This window comes from Ictalurus punctatus, chromosome 1, assembly GCF_001660625.3.
Source record: "Ictalurus punctatus breed USDA103 chromosome 1, Coco_2.0, whole genome shotgun sequence".
Taxonomy (NCBI): domain Eukaryota; kingdom Metazoa; phylum Chordata; class Actinopteri; order Siluriformes; family Ictaluridae; genus Ictalurus; species Ictalurus punctatus.
In genome coordinates, this window is record NC_030416.2 from 12,510,628 (window position 1) to 12,536,063 (window position 25,436).

At 38.9% G+C, this 25,436-nt stretch overlaps 2 protein-coding genes across 5 annotated transcripts; both read left to right on the plus strand.

Moving 5' to 3' along the window:
- The first annotated feature begins 108 nt into the window (after positions 1–108).
- flcn (folliculin) lies at positions 109–12,625 on the plus strand. The gene is made up of 12 exons (XM_017470736.2): positions 109–474; positions 753–962; positions 3,168–3,314; positions 3,530–3,751; positions 4,451–4,608; positions 4,742–4,833; positions 9,382–9,536; positions 9,625–9,738; positions 9,995–10,118; positions 10,768–10,893; positions 10,993–11,095; positions 11,324–12,625. The coding sequence occupies exons 2-12, from the start codon at positions 753–755 to the stop codon at positions 11,529–11,531; spliced, it is 1,659 nt and encodes a 552-aa protein (XP_017326225.1). The 5' UTR covers positions 109–474; the 3' UTR covers positions 11,532–12,625.
- Positions 12,626–14,870: 2,245 nt separating this feature from the next.
- Positions 14,871–25,118, plus strand: zgc:174888 (uncharacterized protein LOC558116 homolog). 4 transcript variants are annotated; one of them, XM_017476007.3, is made up of 6 exons: positions 14,880–15,322; positions 15,489–15,601; positions 16,012–16,128; positions 21,394–21,525; positions 22,381–22,607; positions 24,956–25,118. In XM_017476007.3, the coding sequence occupies exons 1-6, from the start codon at positions 15,310–15,312 to the stop codon at positions 25,116–25,118; spliced, it is 765 nt and encodes a 254-aa protein (XP_017331496.2). In that variant the 5' UTR covers positions 14,880–15,309. The 4 variants fall into 4 exon arrangements, with proteins under 4 accessions (XP_047011565.1, XP_017331513.2, XP_017331496.2 ...); XM_017476016.3 differs by having other exon boundaries at positions 14,891–15,322; positions 16,012–16,080; XM_047155609.2 differs by lacking the exon at positions 21,394–21,525 and having other exon boundaries at positions 14,871–15,322.
- The last annotated feature ends 318 nt before the right edge of the window (positions 25,119–25,436 follow it).

Below are 25,436 nucleotides of genomic sequence, written 5' to 3' on the forward strand. Positions count from 1 at the left end.
TGTTATTATTGTTTTACGACACCGCTAAAAACGACGCGTAAACACGCCTTCCATATCCATCATCTCTATTCCAGCACGCGGGCTGGTCACGCGCACGATGTTATAAACAGAGCGCGTGACTCTCAGACACGTGACCAGCGAGAAGCAAAGGAGGATTGTGAGGCAGTGCAAACCCTATTATTTATATTTTGCTAAATACATTTTAAAAATGCTGGACTTTGAACCGGAGCGATACAGTACGATGGAGAATAGACTGCGATTTCTAACTAATAATGAGAAAGAGATATTGTAGATAGCTGTTTTATTTCTGTACTGGCGACTTGTCGTTCTTACTTATGGACGAATATTTTGGAAACACCTACTAACCTACTACACCTGTGTGTTAATTCACGAATTTAGCTTAAAAGTGAAGATGTCTTGGGTTCATTAAGTCGCTCACTGAGTCTGTAGGTGACTGCCAGGAAGACTGAAAAGGTAAATAAAAGATATGTACGGTATTTACGTTATATCCTTTATTATTGCGTGCTTATTCTTGTTCCTTTAGGTGACATTTTTTAATGAGTAGATGTATTCAATTTATCTTCATCACATACTGTATAAGATTACTTGCTTATGTCGAATTTACTTTGCCTTTTAATTTAATTTAATTTATCTCAGATATTACTTCTCCATCTTCTCATATCATTCACTGCCACTGAGCGAGTGGAAAAACTGTACTCAAAATGACTTACACCCACATAAAATATTTACAGATGAATGCGTTAGTTGCCTTTTGTCACTTCTGTGAACTCCACGGGCCTCGGACGCTGTTTTGCACCGAGGCTGTTCATCCACCATCACCCTCGCCTCCTCAGCCTGGATCAGCGTGGATGCCTGACCGAGAACCTGAAGGAGAACGTGATGGAGAGGGACTCACCATGAAGGCCAACAGCTCAGACACACACAGAGCTGACATGTGCGAGGTGAGAATCAAAGTACTGCTCATCCTTGTTACACTGACTGTTTACATGGAGAACAGTAATCTAATTATTGACCTTATTCTGAATAAAACAATATTGTGATTAAGGTGTTTACAGTGCATCCAGAAAGTATTCACAGCGCTTCACTTTTCCCACATTTTGTTATATTACAGCCTTATTCCAAAATGAATTAAATTCATTATTTTCCTCAAAAGTCTATAAACAATACCCCATAATGACGACCTGAAAGAAGTTCGTTTGAAATCTTTGCAAGTTTATTAAAAAAAAAAAAAAAAAAAAAAAAGCACATGTACATAAATATTCACAGCCTTTGCCATGACCCTCAAAATTGAGCTCAGGTGCATCCTGTTTTCACTGATCATCCTTGAGATGTTTCTACAACTTGATTGGAGTCCACCTGTGGTAAATTCAGTTGATTGGACATGATTTGGAAAGGCACGCTCCTGTCTATATAAGGTCCCACAATTAACAATGCATGTCAGAGCACAAACCAAGCCATGAAGTCCAAGGAACTGTCTGTAGACTGCTGAGACAGGATTGTATAGGCACAGATCTGGGGAAGGGCACAGAAACATTTCTGCAGCATTGAAGGTCCCAATGAGCACAGTGGCCTCCATCAGCCGTAAATGGAAGACATTTGGAACCGGCAGGACTCTTCCTCGAGCTGGCCGCCCGGCCAAACTGAGCGATCGGGGGAGAAGGGCCTTAGTCAGGGAGATGACCAAAAACCCGATGGTCAGGCCTGTATGGTAGAGTGGCCAGACGGAAGCCACTCCTCAGTAAAAGGCACATGACAGTCCGCCTGGAGTTTGCCAAAAGGCACCTGAAGGACTCTCGGACCGAAGATAGAACAAAGATTGAACTCTTTGGCCTGAATGGCAAGCGTCGTGTCTAGAGAAAACCAGGCACCAGTCATCACCTGGCCAATACCATCCCTACAGTGAAGCATGGTGGTAGTAGCATCATGCTGTGGGGATGTTTTTCAGTGGCAGGAACTGGGAGACTAGACAGGATCGAGGAAAAGATGAATGCAGCAATGTACAGAGACATCCTTGATGAAAGCCTGCTCCAGAGCACTCTGGACCTCAGACTGGGGTGAAGGTTTATCTTCCAACAGGACAATGACCCTAATCACACAGCCAAGATAACAAAGGAGTGTCTACAGGACAACTCTGTGAATGTCCTTGAGTGGCCCAGCCAGAGCCCAGGCTTGAACCTGGTTGAACATCTCTGGAGAGATCTGAAAAATGCTGTGCACCGACGCTCCCCATCCAATCTGATGGAGCTTGAGAGGTCCTGCAAAGAAGAATGGGAGAAACTGCCCAAATATAGATGTGCCAAGCATGTAGCATCATACTCAAAAAGACTTGAGGCTGTAATTGGTGCCAAAGGTGCTCCAACAAAGTATTGAGCAAAGGCTGTGAATACTTATGTAAATGCTTTTTTTTTTTTTTTTTTTTTTTTTAATTATTTTTAATAAATTTGCAAAGATTTCAGACAAACTTCTTTCATGTTGTCGTTATGGGGTATTGTTTGTAGAATTTTGAGGAAAATAATGAATTTAATCCATTTTGGAATAAGTCTGTAACATAACAAAATGTGGAAAAATTGAAGCGCTGGGAATACTTTCCAGATGCACTGTACATGAGTCGCTTTTAGAACATTTCTTTCATGTACCCGTTTTACATGTTATAGAATATAGTTCGATTAATGACGCGTCATTAAGTCCCCACGCCACGCCGTCCGACGGTCCTTCCAGAATATCACGTATCAACATGCAGTTCGTCTTCGTTATGGTACCATATACAGTTTGAGGTGTTTCATTTAAAATTTTTACGAACGCTTCAAGTGCAGTTAATTATTTGTCATGCTGTATGTGCAAATTGACGACTGCTTGAAGCCAAAATTGGAATACTCCACATGTCTTAATTCGATTTGTGTTTACTTTGAGTATGAATTTAGTCAGATTAAGGTAATCAGTAATCGCTGTTTACATGGTAGTTTCTTAATCAGAGTATTGTCTTAATCGGGTTAATATCAAAATATTGTTGTCCATGTAAATGTATTCAGTGTCAGGTGACACTAGAAGAGCAATTGAGTTGATAAGAAATGTTATTGTAATGCTTAAATACGTCCTTTCTCCTTTTCTATGTTGGTGTCTGATGTCTTAATGTCTTCCATGCTTAGGGCTGTCGCTCCCTCCCTGCCTCTCACCCTGGCTTTGTGAGTGTGGACAGTGAGACAGGGATTCGCTTCCTTAGTCATCAGCACCCACGTCAGCCTCAGCTGTTCAGCGTGGTGCGGCAGGCTTGTGTGCGCAGTCTGAGCTGTGAGGTGAGTGCTTTGGGTTTTGTGTGGGTGGGTCGGTGTGTGTGTGTGTGTGTGTTTGTGCAATACAGTTTGATGGGGAAATAGAAACTGCCCTATGATCTTTAGTTGCGAAAGGAAGACCATGTTTAGATTCATATAGATGTCAGACAAACAAATGATTCCTTTCTCTAACACCGTTTTGATTTTGGTCTGACTATGAACACTGGTGCTTTTTGCAGGTGTGTCCAGGTAGAGAAGGACCCATCTTTTTTGGGGATGAGCAGCATGGTTTTGTGTTCTCACACACGTTCTTCATCAAAGACAGCCTGGCGCGTGGCTTCCAGCGCTGGTACAGCATTGTTATAGTGGCCATGGACAGGATCTACCTCATCAACTCCTGGCCTTTCCTGCTGCGCCACCTCAAAATCACCATCCAGAGTCTGCAGAGCACAGCACTCCAGGTAGCAGAGGTCCAATCCCTAGCTGAAGGCTATCATAAAAAGGCATCCGACAAATTCGGAGTTAAAGTGCAATGTACTAATCGCAGTTCTAAAAGACACAAAATGGTGCTCTGTAATTTAACCTTTATTTATGACACATCTACATTTCTTAGTTGCTTCTTTGCTGGAATAGATGAGTTGTAATTAATGTAAGTGACATACACTCGCCAGCCTTTTTAATAGGGGCACCTGTAAATCGGGTTAATTTATGCAATTATCCAGTCAGCCAAACAAAATTGGAAAAACATCACCTGATATTTTTTCCAGTTTCAACTGTCCAGTTTCAGTGAGCCTGTGCCAACTGTAGCCTTGGATTCCTGATTTTGGCTGACAGGACTGAGACCTTTTGTGGTTTCCAGCTTTAGGAGCTGAAATGTTTTGAGGTGTTTTGGATTCTGAGAGCCTTTTCTGCTCACCACAGTTGTAAAAAGTGTTTATTGGAGCTACCATATCCTTCCTGTCAGCTCGAACCAGTCTGGCCATTCTCCTCTGACTTTTCTCATCAACGAGGTGTTTCTGCCCTAAATATTAAATATGTAATTTAATTGCTTTTATTTAATTTAACCTGAAATGCACATGTGGACTGTAAACGAAGCAGAATGATTTATGTCTAAGGCAAAAGATGACTGACCCCGTCTTTATTTTACCCTTCACCTTCAGGTGTTTGATAGCGAGCAGGTGGTGTGCCCTCAGAGAGCTGTACGGATTTTTTCACCAGCAGGGTTTCCTCATCAACGCAATGGCAATGCAGCTCGTTCTCTAACCTCTCTTACCCAGCATCCCAACCTGTGGGAGAGCCTGCACACTTCTTTCAGTTGGTACGACATCCACAAAGACAACTGATCTCACCACATGGACACTTGATTTATCTTATTAACCTGTGTAAATCAGTGTGTAAATCAGAGTGAATGCAGTGTTCTTTCTAATGCTTGTATATCATGCACGCTGCAGGTTGCTAAAGGCATGTGGGAGCCGACTGACTGAAAAATTACTCGAGGGAGCGCCAACTGAAGACACACTTGTCCTCATTGAAAGAAAAACAGGTAAAGATCCTGTTGTGGTCATATGTGCTCAGATCTAAGAGAACTACCTTTTGGTCTAACCCTGATGTTGGGTACAGGATCTGTTTTTAAGTTAGGAACTAAAAGTGATCGTCCAACAAGAAACATTACAGCTTAATGTGTCTAATGAACATGAACCATAATTTCAAAGTCACAATCATATTACAGTGATTTTTCATACATTTTTGACTTGAGTCACAATGGGGAATAGAAACGGGGGAAAAAAGAAAGCATAATTAATCAAGCTGGAAATGAACATTGGATATAGATACATTAGTTGGGTATTCAACTACCCATAAGTTAGATATTCATGAAAATCCCATAAATTCAGAAAAACTCCTATCCTACTCATTCTCCTGAGTGTGTGAAAAGACATTAGAAGACTAACTAAAGTAAGCCTTGAATGATCAGCTTCAAATCTTAATTAATCTTAAGTTACTCAGTTTTTATATATGGATTATGCGATCAAGTTTCAAATACACACGCACACACTATCTATCTATCTATATACATGCATCTATATATATATATATATATAATTAATTCATCCTGTAATGAATATTTAGAGACCAATATGTTTTTTATTAAATGAAAGGTGATTCCCACTGTGGCCCTGTGTGTGCGGAGTTTGCATGTTCTCCATGTGCTGCGGGGGTTTCCTCCGGGTACTCCGGTTTCCTCCCCAGTCCAAAGACATGCATGGTAGGCTGATTGGCATGTCCAAAGTGTCCGTAGTGTATGAATGGGTGTGAGTGTGCCCTGCGATGGATTGGCACCCTGTCCAGGGTGTACCCCGCAGGCCTGTGTGGCTGCCAATGAAACTGTTTCCCTTATGTTTTGTTTGCTGATGATGTGACAGCTGACAAAAGAAGCAGGCTAAATTTTGAAGTGTATAAGGCTATATTATCTGCTCCAATATACTGTAATGTCCAAATATTTATGGACCTGGATGTACATGGCTGGTGTCAGTGTCATATTTTACCCCTCAACCTGCAGCTCTATGGCATGTTCTTCCGTATTGTCATGTTTGTTTATGCTGCCACTTGTGTTTTTGTTTTGATTCTTGTCCGGTCTCCTCTCATTGGTTATCTCCCATGTGTGTCGTAATTAGCCGTACCTGTTTTCAGTTTGCCCCATGATTTGTTTGTGCATTTAAACCCTTGTGTTTCCGTGTTCATGGCGAAGTATTGTTTCAGTTTTTTGCCTACCGGGTGCTACCGAGCTATTTTTGTTCCGTATTGCGATTGTCTGGGTCTCCATCTCGTTCTGTTCTCATTTGTGTATTTTGGATTGTCCCTACCATTGTTGTTTTAGAGCCCCTGACCTCTGCCTGTTTCCTGTTCCTGAGTTTGAGTCACACTTTGGATTTGTCTGCCTGCTCTTTTAATAAACCACTTAACTGCATCAGCCTCAGCCGTCATTTCCTGACGGTCAGCAGTACAGCCAGTGCCAAGGAGTGAGAGAGCACTGGTGTTAATAACGCATGTATTACATGTTCATTAGAAATAATAAATAAGCAATAGAGGGTATGCACGTGATGTCACGGTAGGTGGAACTTGCCACGGTCGCGCCCAATGAGTGGCAAAAATTCTGAGCGGCAGCATTAGTGTACAGCGTGAATTCCTCGAAAACAGCAAAAAAGGCATCTAAAATGCGGGAAAAAGCGGCTGTGAGATCGACTGTGCTAACAGATTCAACGTGAATTCGGAGCTATCTTTTTACAGAGTGCCAAAAAACCCATTCAGTCCTTTTTTTTACTAAGTGGAGCAGTGCAAGTAGAAGTTCTTTTGGCATGTGTTATTCATGTTGTACAAATATGAATAATTTGCTACATATTTCTTTTTAAATGCTGCCTAATTCAATTGATGAATAATGGGGGCTCTGTTTTACCTTCAAAAAGATATAACGTTAGTAAGGAAACAGTGTTCGTGACAAACAAGTTAGGACTTACAGTTGGAGCCTACAGTTTACCAGATAAAATTAGATAATAAAATAAAAATGTGTACATACCTGTCCACATACAACCAGATTGGTGTTTATTAGTGTTCTTGTCACTTTAATTTCTCCCACAAATCGCACCTCGAAGTAGGACCAAGCGTCAAGGCTTTTGTATGACTTCAGGCTTTGCTTAGTGTATTTCCCCGGCCTCAATATCAGGTACGTATAAATGTGGGTTTTCTGGCCGATTTCTGGTCATATGTCAATTTCCATGGACCACATGTTCTTGGGCAAGTTGTAAGGGTCACTGTAGAGTCCAACCACCTTTAATTTAAGCTGATAATTGTTAGTTATACTATTGTTTTCGCATCTTCCCCTTTAAAAACCAGCCGTTTTGCTGGATGTTTTGCCCGTCAATCCGGCAGAAGAGGCATGTTCCGGCGGGAAAGTGACACCAGTGCATACCCTCTATGTAATTTATAGATAAAATAGAATAATATAATTATTTTAGAACATGGGCCGTTCCCTAGAGGGGTTTTTTTTATTTTTTAATTTTTTATTTATTTATTTATTTTTTAATCAAGAGATATATATATGGGAAAAATTATTTATTTATTTCTTTTATAGAGTTTATAGACTTGGTCCGTGACCTAGTGAAGCAGTATTGGGATGTATTTATTGATCGAGACTTCAAAGCAGTTCTCTATGTGCTATAAGTTTTTGTTGCAAATTTAGCCAGGTCCTCCACGGTTCCTGATTCAATCCTGAGTGTTACTTACTTATATATGCAATTTCACATGTTCTCCCTTTGTCTGTCTGGGTTTCCTCCTGTTTCCTTCCACCTTTTTAAGAACATGCTGGAAGTTGGGTTTGCTGTGCTAACATTAATCCTAGCTGTGTGTGTGTGTGTGTGTGTGTGTGTGTGTGTGTGTGTACGGTTCCCTGCAATTCATGCCTCACACTCTGTGTTCCTAGGATAGGCTCCATATCCTCCACGGCCCTGGTTGGAATAAATATTTTACTCAAAAGGAATGAATGATTTTTACTGGAATTAATTTTTACATGGAAACAGTCTTCCACTACCAGACAACCAAATTAGTTGAAAGTAACCTCCATAAAAACTACTCTTACAAATTCGATCTATTAAACATATATTCATGTTTCTTCCTGTTTGAAAGAACCTATTTGGGAGTGGGAGATTATATATTAAGCATTTAAAGATTCAACAAAAATTGGCGTTCTATAAAGAGACAAGTTAAAATATGCAAGATATTTTGTTAGGGATGAATGAGGGTTTGTGTGCCACCACTAAGAGAATATACAAAAAATAAATGCCCTGTATGTGGTGCCATATCTGACTAATTAGTGTAGCAAGTGACATGGATTTTATTTATTAAATTTGCTGCGTTGATTCAGTTTTTACCCAATCATTTTTACTTTCTGGTTTATTTTATGCACTGCAGCATAATACACTATGTATCCAGCATAATAGTACAAAGGGAATGGAGTAGTTCTATATAAGAGGATGAGTGCTTTTGTAATGCACAGAATGTCAGTTAGATGTATTAAAGTGAAAGTCAGCTTCACCAGGCAGCATGCTGATACATGCATAATCACACAAGGAATAATATTAATTCAGTGGGATTTTTTTTTCCTCGGATGATGTTTCCATGCATTCTGCGTCAATTCCAGTAGATGTGGGGTTTTTTGTTGTTTGTTTTTTAAACAGAATATTCACTCAGTCATGATAGTGCATGAAATTACATGTTCATGATGTGGATACCGTGACTCTCTTCTTAGTCATCGTGTCTATGCAGGATCCATAACGCATATTTTTCTATGACAAAACAATCCATAGTGATTGTGGATGGAAGGGAACCGGGAAAAGTGCACAATTAATGTTAATGATAATGAGTCTTTATTGGTCACATTACATTACTAATACATAATATCGAAATAATTTAATAACGATGCAATATTGATAAGTGTATCATATCCAAAAAGATGTTGTTAAAACTCAGTCTAATGTGGTTCACATGTATGTAGGATGCCAATAGCTACCCGTAATCCATCTATCTGGTGTGACAAGGAAGATGATGGGTTCCATTTTGAGTCTGGTTCCTCTCAAAGTTTCTTCCCCCTGTTGTCTCCTTGTCATTATAATTTTCTTGCTCGTTAGAGATTTAACTCTATATCCAGATTTCTGTAATGCTGCTTTGCTAAAATCACCATGCATATAAATTTTAATTGAATTGAACCTTTAGATATCAGTTAGATTTGGACTCATGAATGGTTATCCTTTACACAGTCAGAATGTGAATTCCTCTTCAGGGTAATCTCTGTGGGATTGAGGGGAAATCAGACATTTTGTTGTTTTGGCTCTCTGCCCCAACACATTGCATTTGAACTCCCACGACTAGTGCAAGACATCAGCTTTAATTTAGTCAGTGCTCCTTCACTAGGCTAGCAAATAGTTTGCACTAAAGTGTCTAAAATTCAAGTTTAATGTCTCTTTTGGCCTCTCGTTCATGATTTCATTTGCCATGTTTCGATACACTGACCTTAATTTTCTGATTTCTGTGTTTTCCACAGAACAAGAAGAGGAGATGAATGCTGAGGGAGGTGACAGTATAGCTGAGGAGAGCCAGTCAGACACCACACAGGACAGAGATTTTCTGTGTGGTGATGATGGAAAAGATGAAGAGCCTCTTGGTCCAAAATTCAAATCTCTGAGACATTTACGACAGGTAGATTGATCTCAAAACCCCTTAGTTCTGTTTGATTTAAATTCAGTTGCCATTTTGCAAATCTATTTTTATTTGAATTAATTGGCAGGTCCTTGGTGTGGCAGAATTCAGACAGCTGGCATGGCATGTGCTAATGGGAAACCAAGTAATATGGAGAGGCCAGGACTGTGGTCTTATCCAGTCAGCTTTTAACATGCTCAAGGTGAGTTAATCATAAATGTAAATATTAAATTGCCCCCAAAAATGTAGTCATTGCTACAGGGTCATTGTTTAAAACATAATCAATGCTAAGCTGCTCCTCACGAGGCTTGGCAAGTGAAAAACATGATCACAAAAACTGATTTGGTTCTACAGTGGGCCTGCTTGTCTATATGGTTTTTATAATGATACAGCTTTAAAATTCCATATGACAGTTCTGCAATTGATTCCTGGTTGCTCTCCCCCAATCCCCCCAACAGGCTTTGCTCCCAGTGGGTTGTGTTCGTGTGGTGCCTTACAGCACACAATATGAAGAAGCATATCGATGCAATTTCCTGGGCCTGAGCCCTGACGTGCAAATCCCAGCTCATGTTACTTCTTCCGGTATGGCCACTATACCATTATACACTGCGAAACAAACGTAACACATAAGTCAAAGGTACACCTTCCACATGACCTTATTATTAATTAGTAACAGCTTTTTCTCTGTCGGACATTAAAGCAAGGCAATATTGCTGTTGTATTTTGATGATTGTAAATAATTCATTAATAGTGATTTATCATGAAATTTAGTAGATGAGACACTTTTTTGGTAAATAAATGGCAAGGATATATTTTGCACTCAGTTGCCTTTACTCCTGCCTTTGGCTTTTATCTTCCACGGTTGGTAGCTGTTGTATGATCAGGGAGAACTGACTGCATGGTTGGTTGGGATTTGGCAGGTGACCGAATTGGGGTGAAAAGTATTGGCAATGATGTTCCAAGTACTAAAGATAAATAATACAATCATAGTAGTTCCTGTTTTGCACTAGTGAATTTAAAATGCAGCACTGACAGAGAGCCACTGTTTGGTTTATGCACAAGATTAGATTACGCCTCATTTGTAAAGAAGTAAATTTAACAAAATGATATTTCAGAAAACGGTACATACCTTTTATAGGATTTGGCACCAGCGGTTGGACGGTGACATGTAATACAAGGTCTATAGCTGTTGTACTTGTGTTAGTGTTAGACTGTATTCCTGCTCTTTCAGAGTTCATGGTGTTGGTAGAGGTGCTGAATGTGGAACAGGGCAGAGCGTATCCTGCATACAGTGATGATCTCCTTTCACTGTACCAGTTCAATATCACCAGCGCTAATACACAACCGACAGACAAAGGTAAACACTGTGAAACAATTCACTCACAAACACGTGATGCACACCTAATGGCATGATGTGTAGTGTTGTGTTTCTTTTTCTTCTACTATAAATCTGCAGGACCAACGCTGTTGAATAAGATCGATCTGGCACTGGCTAATGAGAATCTGTCTGTGGATGTGGTGTCTCATTGTTTGCTCTGTCTAAAGGAGGAGTGGATGAAGTCAGTGTAACTCTAACTCTTTATAACTATGGCTTTTACTCATATTACTTGTCGAATTATAAGTTGCCCTTAAAATACTTTGAGATAAATAAATACGTTGACTTCTATTTTTAAAACAGAAAACGTTTTCGGATGCTGAATGCAACGTCACTGCTAATGCAAGCACGTGCTGGTAGTTTAATGAGCGTTCTAACATTTGTCTCCTCACTTCCTTCCTTCTTTTCCCAGTAAAGTGAAAGTGCTGTTTAAGTTCTCCAAGGTGGATGGAAGGGGTAGGGAGGACACACAGAAGGTTTTAGCCCTGCTGGGGGCCACTGGACATGGAGAAGAGGATAACGTGCGTCTCCTTAAGTTCTGGATGACAGGGCTGAGCAAGACGTACAAGAGCCATCTAATGACCGCCGTCCGAGGAGTAGAGAGAACACTGAGTCAATAAGTGTGTGTGAGCGAGAGAGTGAACATTAGCAGTGCTCCAAAACCATTCCGTTGTGAATATGTGAGGTGGTGTGTTTTGAAGGAGTTTTTGTATTGCATCGTGTGTTTTTATGGGTGAATTAAAATTGTCTAAAAGTGATGTAGCCACTTGCAAAACTGTTCAACTACATGGAGATTTTCAGCTGTCACATTCTTACAAATTTATATCATTTATCAGTTACTGACAATAGGAGAGATGCACAATATTCGATTCATTATCAAATCTTTGACTTTGGCATTGTTGTTATTGCAAAAGGCTTTTCTTTTTCCTTAAGGAGGTTCCTTTCTTTGTTCTTAGCCCAAAGCCCTAGTACATAATAGGTACGTAACAAGCACCACCCTGCATGAGATAGATGTTATAACTTGCACATGAATTTTTTTTTTTTTTTTTTTTTTTTTTTAAATCTCGCCGCACATATTTCCAACGTATTAGCTTAAGCTCTCATGCTGTTTACAAAAGTTGAGATGGACTACTGTAATTATTGTTTTCACCATCACAGAGCTTGTAGATACTTAATTCTTACTCTTGGATTCTGAGGGATTGAATATTAAGTTATTAAAGCAAGAATCTATTTACTTTTCATAAATAATGCCACTTGATAAACTGAGTAGTCATTGTACCATCTGCATTACCTCTGTGCTGTTTAAAGCACAAGCCTTATTTATTTTATTTATGCAGCTGGTATATTTCGGTTTATGATTTAGAAGAAAAACTACAAGATATGCTCAGATATATTCTGTCTGCATGAAACATCTGTTGAAAAATGTGTGTGCTGTTTGTCATGTAGGAGGAGTGAAAATCACTTCTGGTAAACCTGTATATGAAGAATCTGCACTCATTCATTTCAATCCAAGCAGGACAGTGGCTGTGTTTTATACAAGTGTTTTAGTGAGAGAACTTGAATAAGTCGTTTATTTTGCACCTTCACTGATTTCTCTGTTAACTTGAGTTTTACTTGGAATGTCTCTGTGTGTCATACTTCATAACTTGCTGTTAATATTTGCCTTTTACTGTAAATAGAAATGCTAAATAAACAAATTTTGCTTGTAAACAAACGTTTACTCTTCTACACCATCTTGATGTGATGTTGATTGAAAGGAATATTTTTCTTATTTTTTCTCCCTCCCATTACCTCAATTTGTGTTTGTGTATGTAAATACGCAACCTTAAACTCTTATAAAGAAGCCACAATATTTCAGAATAATATAAAATACTTCCATGAATTAACTGACAGGATTCAGTAATTTTATATATAGAGACTTGTGTGTATGGTTAAAGATCTATTTCCCAAGCAAAAATTCTTGAGCACCCCTTTTTCCAGGCTAAACCAAAGTAAATATGTGGTAACTTCCACACACTTGAATCACTCTCTTATCATATAGCTGGCTAATTTAATCTGCAGACATGTCTAAAGGGAAGTGTAAAAGAATATCAGGGCAGACAACCAGAGAAAAAAAAATCACGAATGTTTTAAATGAATGTAGTCTGTAAGCTGGTACTAATTTATTGTTATTATAATTCTAAGGTATTAAGACACAGATATATAAAGTGTAGACATTAGCTGTCTTTGTAGTTGTATCAGTGACCTGTATCTATATTTATAACTCAAAAAGATTGTAATAAATACAAACAATATAAATTCTTTCAGGTCCTTTAACATCTATGTAAGGCTGTTCTGTTTTCTACACAGTGCCTTTAAGGGTTAACCATACTCTCAAAAATAAAGGTACAAAACTGTACATTTTCTTGTCACTGGTTGGTACCATCAAGGGCACATCTCTTGTAACTTTAGAACATACTGTCTCTTTTACCTGGGAAGGTATGTGTGATGTACCATTGATTCGCTTTTAGAGGAAACCTTAAGAGGTACAGTGTTGTGCAAAGGTCAGAGAAAATCTGTACCGCTTGTCCTACACAGGGTTGCGGGGGAGCCTATCCCAGGTACAGGCACAAGGTCGGGTGACACCGTGTGAACTGACCTTAAGCCAGGGGTTCCCAAACTTTTCCCGGGCGAGGCCCCACAAATGGCATTAACATTTGACCGAGGCCCCCCTTTTGCAAGATGTCTTTAAAACACATTAAAATACAGACTTCTGAATGTATCAGCCCCTTTTTATTATTATTAATTATTACATCTTACATCTTTACATTACATTAGATTAGGAATTGATTGTGTGTGTGTGTGTGTGTGTGTGTGTGTGTGTGTGTGCGTGTGTGGTTGTCTGAGAGTGAGAAAGAGAAAATCATATATTTATTTATTTTTCACACCAAATTGTTGAGGCCCCCCAGATGGCCCCCACTTTGAAAACCACTGCCTTAAACCACCATGCCCCCCTCCTTCAATCAAACAGCTTTGTATTATTTACTTATGCAGCCATTACTTGCATGAATAAGCACCGCATGGCTGTTTGACATTTTCCCACATTGTTGTCTGCATCCAAATAACTAACAATACTGAACGGCCATTTGATTGAAAACAAAAGGGGGTGACCTTTGACTTTTGCACAGTACTGTAAGAGAAAATATTGTCCATCCATCTTCAACCACTTACTCCTTCTTCAGGGTCACGGGGGAACCTGGAGCCTATCCCAGGGAGCATCGGGCACAAGGCGGGGTACACCCTGGACAGGGTGCCAGTGAGAAAATATTGTGTACCTTAAATTATTTATAACGGTGTAAAGATACATTCTAAAAGGTACTAAAGATCTAATGTTCATGGTACCACAGCAGTGACCGGAAAATAGATTGGTATCTTTATTTCTGAAAATGCAGAGAGACAAACAACAAAAAACCTACAGTAGAAGGGTGAGTAAGGGCATTACTAATTACCCCAGCAGTAGCCTATCACTTCTTTTCAGGGTGCATAACTGAACGATGTAGTCACCAAATTGGGTCACTTGACAAAGAGCACACAGTTCCCTAGAATGATTTAGCATTAATGTGATGTCTCAGCCCAAAGAGATGACTAACAAGCACACTTCTTTCATAGTCACTGACCACCCCCCTCGGGATGAAACACACCCTTTAGTGGAGGGGTCTGAAATGGAAAACACAAGGCCCAAGTGCATGTCCGGGCCTGTCCATGCTGATGTGTCTTTGTATTAGACTACAACTTGAGAAAAATAAAGTAGACACTCGGAGGTAAAGTTAACTCGTGTATTAACCAGAGCAAGAGAGTGAAACATATCAATGCGCATGGCTAATTACCAATCAGAAATCAATGCTAATGGGAGTGATTCCACGTAAAGAAATAGATCCACTCTATACACCACACATGCTTTCAGCCGTAGTAAGAGCTGAACCGAAGCGGAGGAGGGGAGAACTGATTTACTCTCTAGAGAAGGGAAGGGCATGAGAGACAGAGCTGAAGAGGGCTGTTAGTGGCTGGAGTCTCCAGGGCTGCATGAAGAGCACAATACAGAGAAGGGGAGACGAGGCATAGAGTGAAAGTAAAAACGAAAGAGGATATCTGAAAAGAGTGTGGAAAGTACCAGAAGGGCAGCACACGCCTCAAAGGGGACAGAGAGAGAGAGAGAGAGAGAGAGAGAGCGCGTGCGTGCGCGCGTGCGCGCGTGTAAGGGGTGCTCGTGACCAGGACATAACTTCGCAGTTAGTCACACGCACATGGAAAGCGGCTCTGAATTTATTGACAGTCATTAAACTTTTACTCGCCATAAAGTAGGACGTCATCAAAAACAAAGCATGATGGGTAAAACTCAGCGGCTGGGCCGGTAGAAGCATGTTACCGACAGGTAAGCTTTATTAACGTGCAGGCTTTCATATAACACAGTTCCAGTAAAGACACCGAGCAGAAGCGTGTGCTGGGATATATGGATCTAGCCATACATTCTGGTCTGAAAATGCTTGTTGGAGCCAACGTGCGCGATAAAAGAATTCATCTATCTGTTTATCTGTTAGTTTTCTTGCTTCTATCGGTGTTCACTGTTCGAGGAAGCGCTTGCGATGAGCTGAGGAGAGAAACAGTCAGCAATCTGCAGGACTCCATCAAGCATGAAGAACAGTCCGGATTTGTGAGTCAATGAGCCTGTTTTCCATGCTTTGTGTGTAGAGCTTTAAACCTGTCCTGCTGGAAAAAAAAAAGAAAAAAAAAAAGAAATCCTCATAGAATTTGTAATGGTTATAATGGTAATTGTATTGGTTTTAATGGAAACAAGTGGCATGTTGCGTCTGTTGGGTATTATCAAGGACCAATAATGGTAATGGTTTAATTGGTTAGCTGATAGGTTGAAACAGATTTTGTAGTGGAAACCATTCGAATTTCTTTGATGGTTTCTAGGTTTTATTTATTTATTGCTTTCCACTAGGGTTCTGATATGTATGAATGTAGTCATGTATTTATTGTGTTTCAGGCATTCAAATGAAAGTGCGTGTTCTGTCAAACACTGCAGTGAATGATGTTTGTTTTGTGTCTTTATTATAGCCAAGTGTGTTTCCGAAAAACTACTACGTGCAGCATCATTTCAACGGCAGCACACAGTGTGAAGACTCGGTGAGGAAATGTTTGTCTCACTGTGGTTTCTGCTTCGATCACAGCATTGTGCGTACTAAACCGTACCTTTCCTTGTCACCATCAAGCGTACAATGCTTTTGTACCTTTAGTATGTTTCTTGTACCTGCAAAGCTGCATGAAGTGAACCATCACTCACAGTAACTGGTCAGGGTCATGGTGGATTCGGAGACTATTCGGAGAGCACATGGCAGGGAATACACCCTGGGTGGGATGCCAGTCCATCGCAAGGCACATTGCACACACACACACACACACACACACACACACACACACATTCTCACCCAGATGCAGTTTATATCCACGAAGACACAGGGAGAACAGAAACTCCACATAGACAGTAACCTGGCTCAGGATCGAACTGGGGATAAATTATTATTTGAAAAAGTTAATTAAAAGGAGGGGGGTATGGTGGCTTAGTGGTTAGTACGTTTGCCTCGTACCTCCAGGGTTTGGGGTTTGAACGTTGCCTCCGCCATGTGTGCGTGGAGATTCATGATAATTCTGTAAATTCAGAAAGAAAACCTTCTTATCCTCCTCTTTTATTAATGCACAAGAAGACTAACTAATGTAAACTTCACTTGATAAACTTCAAATCATATTAATTTGTAATTACATATAATGTATAACCTGTGAGTCACTGCATTTTAATACATGGGTTATATTCGTTTTTATATACACACGCACACAGACACACGCTTTCACTCGCCGTAAAGTGGGATGCCATAAAAATAAAAATAAAAATCATGATAGGTAACAGAATGGATGGGCCAGTGAAACCATGTTACTGACAGCTAAGCTTTATTAACATTAAGGCTTTAAAGTAACAGTTCCAATAAAGACACAGAGCAGAGACGTTGCTTTGATATATGGCTCTAGCGCTCTTGTCTGAAATTGTTTGTTAGAGCCAACCTGTGCAATAAAACCATCCCTCTATCTGTTTATATTTTAGTTTTATTGCTTTACTTTTTTACTGTTCTGGGAAGCGCTTGGGATGATTTGAAGAGAGAAACAGTCAGCAATCTGCAGGACTCTATCAAGCATGAAGAACAGGCACTTATTTCAAGGGACTAGTCAAATATTCTTATACATATATTGTTGTTGTTGTATATTGTCAAGTTTAAATTGCTTATTTATTTCAATTACACAGACAAATGTAATAATTTTTAAACCCATAATTTGAACTCATATTAATGGCATAAAAGAAATAATAAATCTAAAAAAAAATAAAGACAACAAGCAAACCCATATCCATTTTCAGACAAATAAGACAAAATGCCACTGTATAAATTGAGGGTGGACTGGTCTGTGCAGATGTTAGCCATTACCTGATTTAGTACTGAATGAGTTGCCAGTGACCGGATATTTATAGACCAGTACGAATTATTTTTTTGGAAGATGGAAACTGATTCATAAGTCAGATCCATTGGCATCTTCTTTTAATGCTGTGCCACACTTCAGAGCCAGCACTAATTCAGCCGAAAAAAGAACCTGTGCATGTCCAAGTTTTGACTGTAGTTGGATTTCTCGCTACTGGCACATACAGTGCATCCGGAAAGTATTCACATCGCTTCAATTTTTCCACATTTTGTTATGTTACAGCCTTATTCCAAAATGGATTCAATTCATTATTTTCCTCAAAATTCTACAAACAATATCCCATAACGACAACATGAAAGAAGTTTGTTTGAAATCTTTGCAAATTTATTAAAAATAAAAAACAAAAAAAGCACATTTACATAAGTATTCACAGCCTTTGCTCAATACTTTGCTGAAGCACCTTTGGCACCAATTATAGCCTCAAGTCTTTTTGATGCTTGGCACACCTGTTTTTGTGCAGTTTCTCCCATTCTTCTTTGCAGGACCTCTCAAGTTCCATCAGATTGGATGGGGAGCGTCGGTGCACAGCCATTTTCAGATCTCTCCAGAGATATTCAATCAGGTTCAAGCCTGGGCTCTGGCTGGGCCACTCAAGGACATTCACAGAGTTGTCCTGTAGACACTCCTTTGTTATCTTGGCTGTGTGATTAGGGTCATTGTCCTTTTGGAAGATAAACCTTCACCCCAGTCTGAGGTCCAGAGTGCTCTGGAGCAGGTTTTCATCAAGGATGTCTCTGTACATTGCTGCATTCATCTTTTCCTCAATCCTGTCTAGTCTCCCAGTTCCTGCTGCTGAAAAACATCCCCACAGCATGATGCTACTACCACCATGCTTCACTGTAGGGATGGTATTGGCCAGGTGGTGACTGGTGCCTGGTTTCCTCCAGACATGATGCTTGCCATTCAGGCCAAAGAGTTCAGTCTTTCGTTTCTCATGGTCTGAGAGTCCTTCAGGTGCCTTTTGGCAAACTCCAGGCGGGCTGTCATGTGCCTTTTACTGAGGAGTGGCTTCCGTCTGGCCACTCTACCATACAGGCCTGATTGGTGCAGCGCTTCAGACATGGTTGTTCTTCTGGAAGGTTCTCCTCTCTCCACAGAGACACGCTGGAGCTCTGTCAGAGTGACACAGTGGTTTTTGGTCACCTCCCTGACTAAGGCCCTTCTCCCCCAATCGCTCAGTTTGGCCGGGCGGCCAGCCCTAGGAAGAGTCCTGGTGGTTCCAAACTTCTTCCATTTACAGATGATGGAGGCCACTGTTCTCATTGGGACCTTCAATGCTGCAGAAATGTTTCTGTGCCCTTCCCCAGATCTGTGCCTCGATTCAATCCTGTCTCGGAGGGCTACAGACAATTCCTTGGACTTCATGGCTTGGTTTGTGCTCTGACGGGCATTGTTAACTGTGGGACCTTATATAGACAGGTGTGTGCCTTTCCAAATCATGTCCAATCAACTGAATTTACCACAGGTGGACTCCAATCAAGCATCTCAAGGATGATCAGTGGAAACAGGATGCACCTGAGCTCAATTTTGAGTATCATGGCAAAGGCTGTGAGTACTTATGTAAATGTGCTTTTTTTTGTTTTTTATTTTAAATAAATTTTCAAAGATTTCAAACAAACTTTTTTCATGTTGTCATTATGGGGTATTGTTTGTAGAATTTTGAGGGAAATAATTAATTTAATCCATTTTGGAATAAGGTTGCACCATAACAAAATGTGGGAAAAATGAAGCGCTGTGAATACTTTCCGGATGAACTGTAAGTGACCGATCTGGTATGTCACATCCTACAATGAGCTGAAACCTACATCCTATGACAACCCAAGTGAGGATGCAGCTATCGCACATCAGCACCTCATGATGCATCCCAGCCATCTGTTTAATGTATATGGCAAACTTTATTTTCAACTTTTCACATTTTGCAGTGACTGGCATAATTTGCTTTAAACTTAAACATGTCTCCTAGAATGGTGTCACGTAATGGAGGATGAGACGGTAGCAATTGCAAGTATGGTAGTTTAATCAGCAAACAAATCCAAAGGTATAGCAAGAAATCGAAACTCAAAACAGGCAAGGGTCACACGATCAGGCAAACAGTACAAAACAGGCAAGGCCTGTTCTGTCCGATAGAGTCCGATAGAGTAAACAGAGTCAAAATCAGAATAACTACACACGAAATCAAGGCTTGGTAAACGCCAGAGACAAATGGCAACTGAGCGTAATACTTCATGAAGAATTAGTGAATGAGTAGTCTCTTTTATATGTGGTGTGATTGAGAGTGTAATTGGGAACAGGTTTGTCTGATTAGTTCTCAGGAGAAGGTGATGTGTCTGTGTGTAGCTTTTTTAGTTGTAGTTGTGTTAATGGAGTCGCTAGTTTGACGTGACATGACACCTGGGTTTTATATACAAAAACAAGGAGCAAGTGGGTTGTCACACCAAATATGTGTGACTTTGTATGTTTTATTACTGTTTACTGCTCTTTATATATTTTTTTATGTAGAAACATTTCATTTCATTTGTTTTGCATGTGCCTAAGACTTTCGCATAGTACCATACTCTCACTTCTGCCTCTGAGAAATTATTTATTTTTTTTACCATCTAGTAGTCATTTTGTACTTTGCACTCTGTGAGCTTTGCCTCTTATGGAGTTTTGTGGGTGTCCCTAAATAGAAATCAGCTGTGCGTGTGCCGGATCATTTACTGTATGAGTGATTGCTATTTATCGACATATACAAGTGAATACGAAGCAAATCAGCGTTTCCGAAATCCAGCTGAAATATTATGTTTCGTTTGGCTTTTACATATAACTTTACTTAAAGATTGATAAAGGAGGACCAACTTCAGTAACACACAGACGTATAAATAATATAACTTGGACCTACCCAATGTGTGGAATGAGTTCTATTATTTACTAAGCTGTTTAACTTTAATAAATAGCCAAATTATGATTGCACACGTAAATAATTAGCCAATTTATGATTGAATGATCGAATTATGTTCACAAAGTAAATCTGTACTGAGGGGATACATGGAATTTATTTTACAGTTAAAGGGGACCTTGGCTGCAAAATCTGATAACCCCTGCTCTAGAGGGTACCACACAAGAGACAAGGAAATGTACACTTTAGTACTTTTAAAGTATACTTGTATGCTGTAGCTACTACATAGTAAATAAGTATATACTGTATACTTTATGCAGTGTATTAGCCAGTATACAAGATTTGTCATGGTTACACGACTATCCATCAGTCAGATTCCCTTTTGTACACAGTTACTGTGATCCAAAATGTGTTAATTTCTTGTGGTTAAAACAAACAAAAAAAGTAAGCAATTAGGCAGCAAATGACAAACTTTAAAGAAGTTAAAACCTGCTTTATGTATAATTTGGGAGCAAAAGTAAATACATCAGTAATTGAAAACTAACTAATTAACTAACTAACTAATCAATATTCAATAACTAAATGTCTCATTTCTATTATAAATTAAGCCATCACAGCTAGTTCTGAACTATGTGACTATTTGTTGTAGATTATACCACAGTTAATTCAGGAAATATGTTATGTACAAAGATAGCAAAACACTTCTGTGGTTATATGAGATATCAGGATGCTAGGAGGCTGCTGTCACCCTTTTTTGGTTAGAAAATGCAAAGAATGTATTGCATTGTAACATGGTTTACGTCATAAAGATAGCTCTGCATACAAACCTAGAAACTTAGTAGTACTTTCTGAGTAGTATGTCATCTCTGGCATACTGGAAATGTTTATGTTGTCGCATGCTTTGTATATCATACTGCATTTGGACTTGCTTTAGTATGAATAATGGATAGTTGACCATTTCAAGCAATTCTAAATGTGTGTGTGTGTGTGTGTATGTGTGTGTGTGTGTGTGTGTGTGTATGGGTGTATGGGTGTAGTGCTGTGTGTTCAGTGCAGCCTTCCTCCTGTCAGACTCCTGGAAGCAACTGCTGCAGCATATTGAACGGATTCACTTGAAACATGACTTAATTGGTGAACTGATCATTACACTTGATGCCATTTGGACAGGGGTATGAATAACACATATTCTGGAATTTATTCTTTCTCTAGTCTATAGTCAAAAAGTTACTATTGTGATCTGTTAACTGACATTGTACTAAGCTCATAACTTGTATTTTAGACCAGAGGTTCTCAAACTTATTGTAGCCAGGGACCCTGTAAAATAAATTCCACATTCCCTCTCGGTTATTTGATTATCATTATTTAAATGTGTACAAAAATAATTTGTTAATTATTAAAGCCATAGCACTTTCTATTCCTGAACTTTTCACCAACAAAACACATTAGGTCCTTTATTTATAGGCCTACATTTATATTATTGAGATTTGGTTTAAACTTATTCGATTAAGTTCAACACACTAATAACTATAAGAACTCTATCATAAATATAATAAATTTGATAATGGTCGGTTGTTATTTTTCCACTGTAATTAAAATTTTCTTTTAAAGCATAGACCCCCAGCTATACCTCATGGACCCCTGGACCTCACTTTGAGAACCACTGCACTAGACAGACTAGCTTTTTTTCATTTATAATTGCTTTAATTACAACCTCCCATAAACAGTAGACTCTGTCATACTGAAGTTTAATCCATGATGTTCTTAATTTATGTTTGTAATTCTTTGCATCTGAACAGAAGCAGAGCTTTCATATGTGAATAAATGACTCATTTATTATTCTACTACAAGACATTGTAGAAAATGTATTGTAGTTTCTTGTCTACTAAGGGGCAGAAGTTTATTCGAGTTCTAGGGCATTTGTGGATATTCTGCATTCCTTTGTGAGTTCCAGATTAACAGTACTGAATTAACTTGCCATTATATTCTGTTTCCATGATGTGTTTGCATTATCTTTGTGTAAATAGGGTTTCCAGGAAACACCAAATACTTCTGGCTTCCCATCTGTCCACTCCTCCCCTAGAGCTCTACTCACCATCACGTCTGATGTCCTTTCTAAATGGCTGACCCTGAACTGCCCTGTTGGAACGTTCAGCTGCATATTCCCCTCTCCAGCCCCTCTGTTCACAGGCAAAAAAGAGAAGCAAGAGAAAGAACACAGCATCACTGATGGAGGACCGGCATCAGAGTATAGGCAAGGAGAAAGAGAAAAATTATGGCTTACTGTTGTCCCAAAGAATGGGGCCATGGGGTTGTCTGCTTCTCAAACCTTCTTCCTTTGTATTCTTTGTTGTTTGAGGATGCTGCTGGATGTGATGCTCAAAGAGCTTGGATGATGATAGAGCTTCATCCTGAATGTAACACAGATCTTGGCTAATAAGCCATAACACTTAGCTACTGCAGTAAGCTTGGGAGACCATATTAAGTCAGGTCAACATTTGTTTGTAATGAAGAAGATGTATTTGCTGCTGTTTTGGTGCTGGTGATGGAATGGTGGTCATTTAATAACTATGGCATCCCTTCTTGAGCTTGTTCCATATAAACCTTGGAGCCAGTTGATCATATGATAGAAAATGATGTTTCAGCTTGCAAAATGTTTTGTAGAAAAGAAGTACCCTCAGTCACAGTCTTCAGTAACCACATTGTCCTGGTCAGGGTCCTGGGAACAGTGGTTGTGAATTGGGAATACACCCTTGATGAGATGCCATTTCGTTGCAGAGCAAAGAAGTATTCACATGAAATTGCAATTTGTGATACAAAACTGTCATTCTGATTTAAAATAATGAGGAGTTAATACATAAATGATTTAAAAAAATAAAAAATGGAATAAAAATGAGGTCCAAAGCCCATAGACTTCTTTTAACTTGAAGCACTTTACTAATCATAGAATAATATTATAATAAAACATTCAGTTTCGTAGAAGAAATGTCGTAAGGTTTATGGTTGCTTTGGTACCACCTTATTTTTCAAAACAATCCTAGTCTCCAATAGGAAAATATTATAATTTTTATTTTTAGAATTATTGAATTTCTTAAAATGGTTTTATCAGTTAAAAAATAATGTTGCACTCAGTGTATGTTCTCAGCCTTATTTAGTAGAACCTCACTCATATTCACAATGATTGAAACAATTTTGTCCGATTTCACAGAAGCTGTGGCTAAATCCAAAACTCTTACCTTTATTGTTTTTTAATTAAACTTTCTGCAAATGATCATGCATTTAAAAGAACAACTGCTAAAATGGTGACTTGACATCATTTTGTATGGTTTTCTTTGTCCTACGGATTATCGATAGAGGCATTTAATAATTTAAACAGGATAGTCTAAATATAGTGTGTGCCCTCATTCTAAGCACATTTTTCAAGGGAAACGAAACCAGTGTTTTTCGGTCCCCACTACAGAGGAATGTGTCTTACACTCTGGTAAACTAGACAACTATTTAGGCCTGAGGGAATGGAAGAGGCTAAATGAAGTTCTTCTTGTATGTCACTTATTATTTTTGTGACTCTTTTCACTACATACTGCAGCTGTGTAAAACTGTAAACTTTTTGCCTTTACCAGTCCTCTGCCTTGTTTCTGAGTAACTGCCATAGAAGCTTTGAGAATTCAGTAGCCACCAGCTTGTCATTTAATGAATTTTATGGAAAGACTGTCCAATATAATGCTCTGTATGCATTACTGTTATACACATAGTTATACACATAGCTGTTATACACATAGTCTTCTGCACTTACAATGCACTAATAGTTTCCATCTCTGTTGGTTGTGTTTTTGTAGTCCTGCTGAAGGACATTCCTTTAGTGTTATGCAGGATGTGAGCTTCTGACAAAATATTTCTTGAAACACTGACTGTACCGTAATTTTCCAAGATTGCACAATACAAAACTCTGTCAGTAGGGCAATAGGAATACTCAGTATTAACAATGGTGTCACCAGCATTTTAAGTCATTGCATTGAAAATTACCCACCTGCAATAAGCTTGTAGCGATCATGTTAGCTATGTACGTTAGTGCTCAAAATATTATCAACAGTATTTCAGGAACAGTTCTGCATTGTTATAATGTTTACATGATTTAAACTGATGGTTTCGATGCTACCGATAAAAAGTTCATACTGTATTTGATTGATACTATATATCATGCAAATGAATCAAATTATAGTTTGAAGTTTGTTGTTTGTGATTGTGGTTTGTGGTTTGAATATGTTTCAACAAAAACATGTTTATGTAATGTACAGAACCTGTATGTATATCTAATATACTACTTTTGAAAAAGAAAATTAGCAAACATTCCAACTGTTAATAAAATACACAATAAACATCTTTTCTTATCTGAATTATTATAATCAAGTGAAAGTTATGTATAGAAATATACAACCAAAATCCCTTTACATCCTTGGGGATTTTCTTAGCACGTGTTTGCGTAAATAAGAAATGAAAAGAAAATGACAAAGACCACTTTAGTCAGTTTTAGCACTTTTATTTCACTCTTTAATAAATTATCTGAACATAATCTTTGTAACATAAATGTGTGTTACTCTTCAGTAGGTGCCAAAGTGCCAACTCACAGCTCCAGGGTCCCAGCTTCAGTCCTGGACCTAGCAGACCGTCTGTGAATAGTTCTCCCGTGCCCAAGGTGGTTTCCTTCAGCTTCTCCAGGTTCCTCCTACCTCCCAAAAATATCCAAAATATATTTGTATCCCGATGACGCCACATCCATCTGTGGCTGGTTGCTAAGGGAGCAAAATTGTCTGGTGCTCTCTGGGTAGGAGGGATGGCATATTCTCCCCTGGGAATGTGGGGACACATGTGCACATTACACTGCGATGAATGATACTGTATAAATTTAGTTAGTGAGAGTAGAAAATCTTAAAGATACAATTTGCTAAACTTATTGAATTTATTATTATAGAATGAATGAATTGTTACTGTTCAGAGCCAACCACAGATTAATAAACACAATTATTAAAAAAATATTATTTTACTTTAAGTCAAATTTATATGAGTAGTTAATGACATGAATAGA

What these genes read in the sequence shown, in the direction of transcription:
- zgc:174888 (XM_017476007.3), top strand. An exon ending in TTGATGCCATTTGGACAGGG is followed by an intron (nt 21,526 to 22,380) that starts GTATGAATAACA and finishes TTGTGTAAATAG; the next exon opens with GGTTTCCAGGAAACACCAAA. An exon ending in GGACCGGCATCAGAGTATAG is followed by an intron (nt 22,608 to 24,955) that starts GCAAGGAGAAAG and finishes GTTACTCTTCAG; the next exon opens with TAGGTGCCAAAGTGCCAACT.
- flcn (XM_017470736.2), top strand. Translation starts at nt 753, where the DNA reads ATGAATGCGTTAGTTGCCTTTTGTCACTTCTGTGAACTCCACGGGCCT. An exon ending in CAGCTTTTAACATGCTCAAG is followed by an intron (nt 9,739 to 9,994) that starts GTGAGTTAATCA and finishes TCCCCCCAACAG; the next exon opens with GCTTTGCTCCCAGTGGGTTG. An exon ending in TACACAACCGACAGACAAAG is followed by an intron (nt 10,894 to 10,992) that starts GTAAACACTGTG and finishes ATAAATCTGCAG; the next exon opens with GACCAACGCTGTTGAATAAG.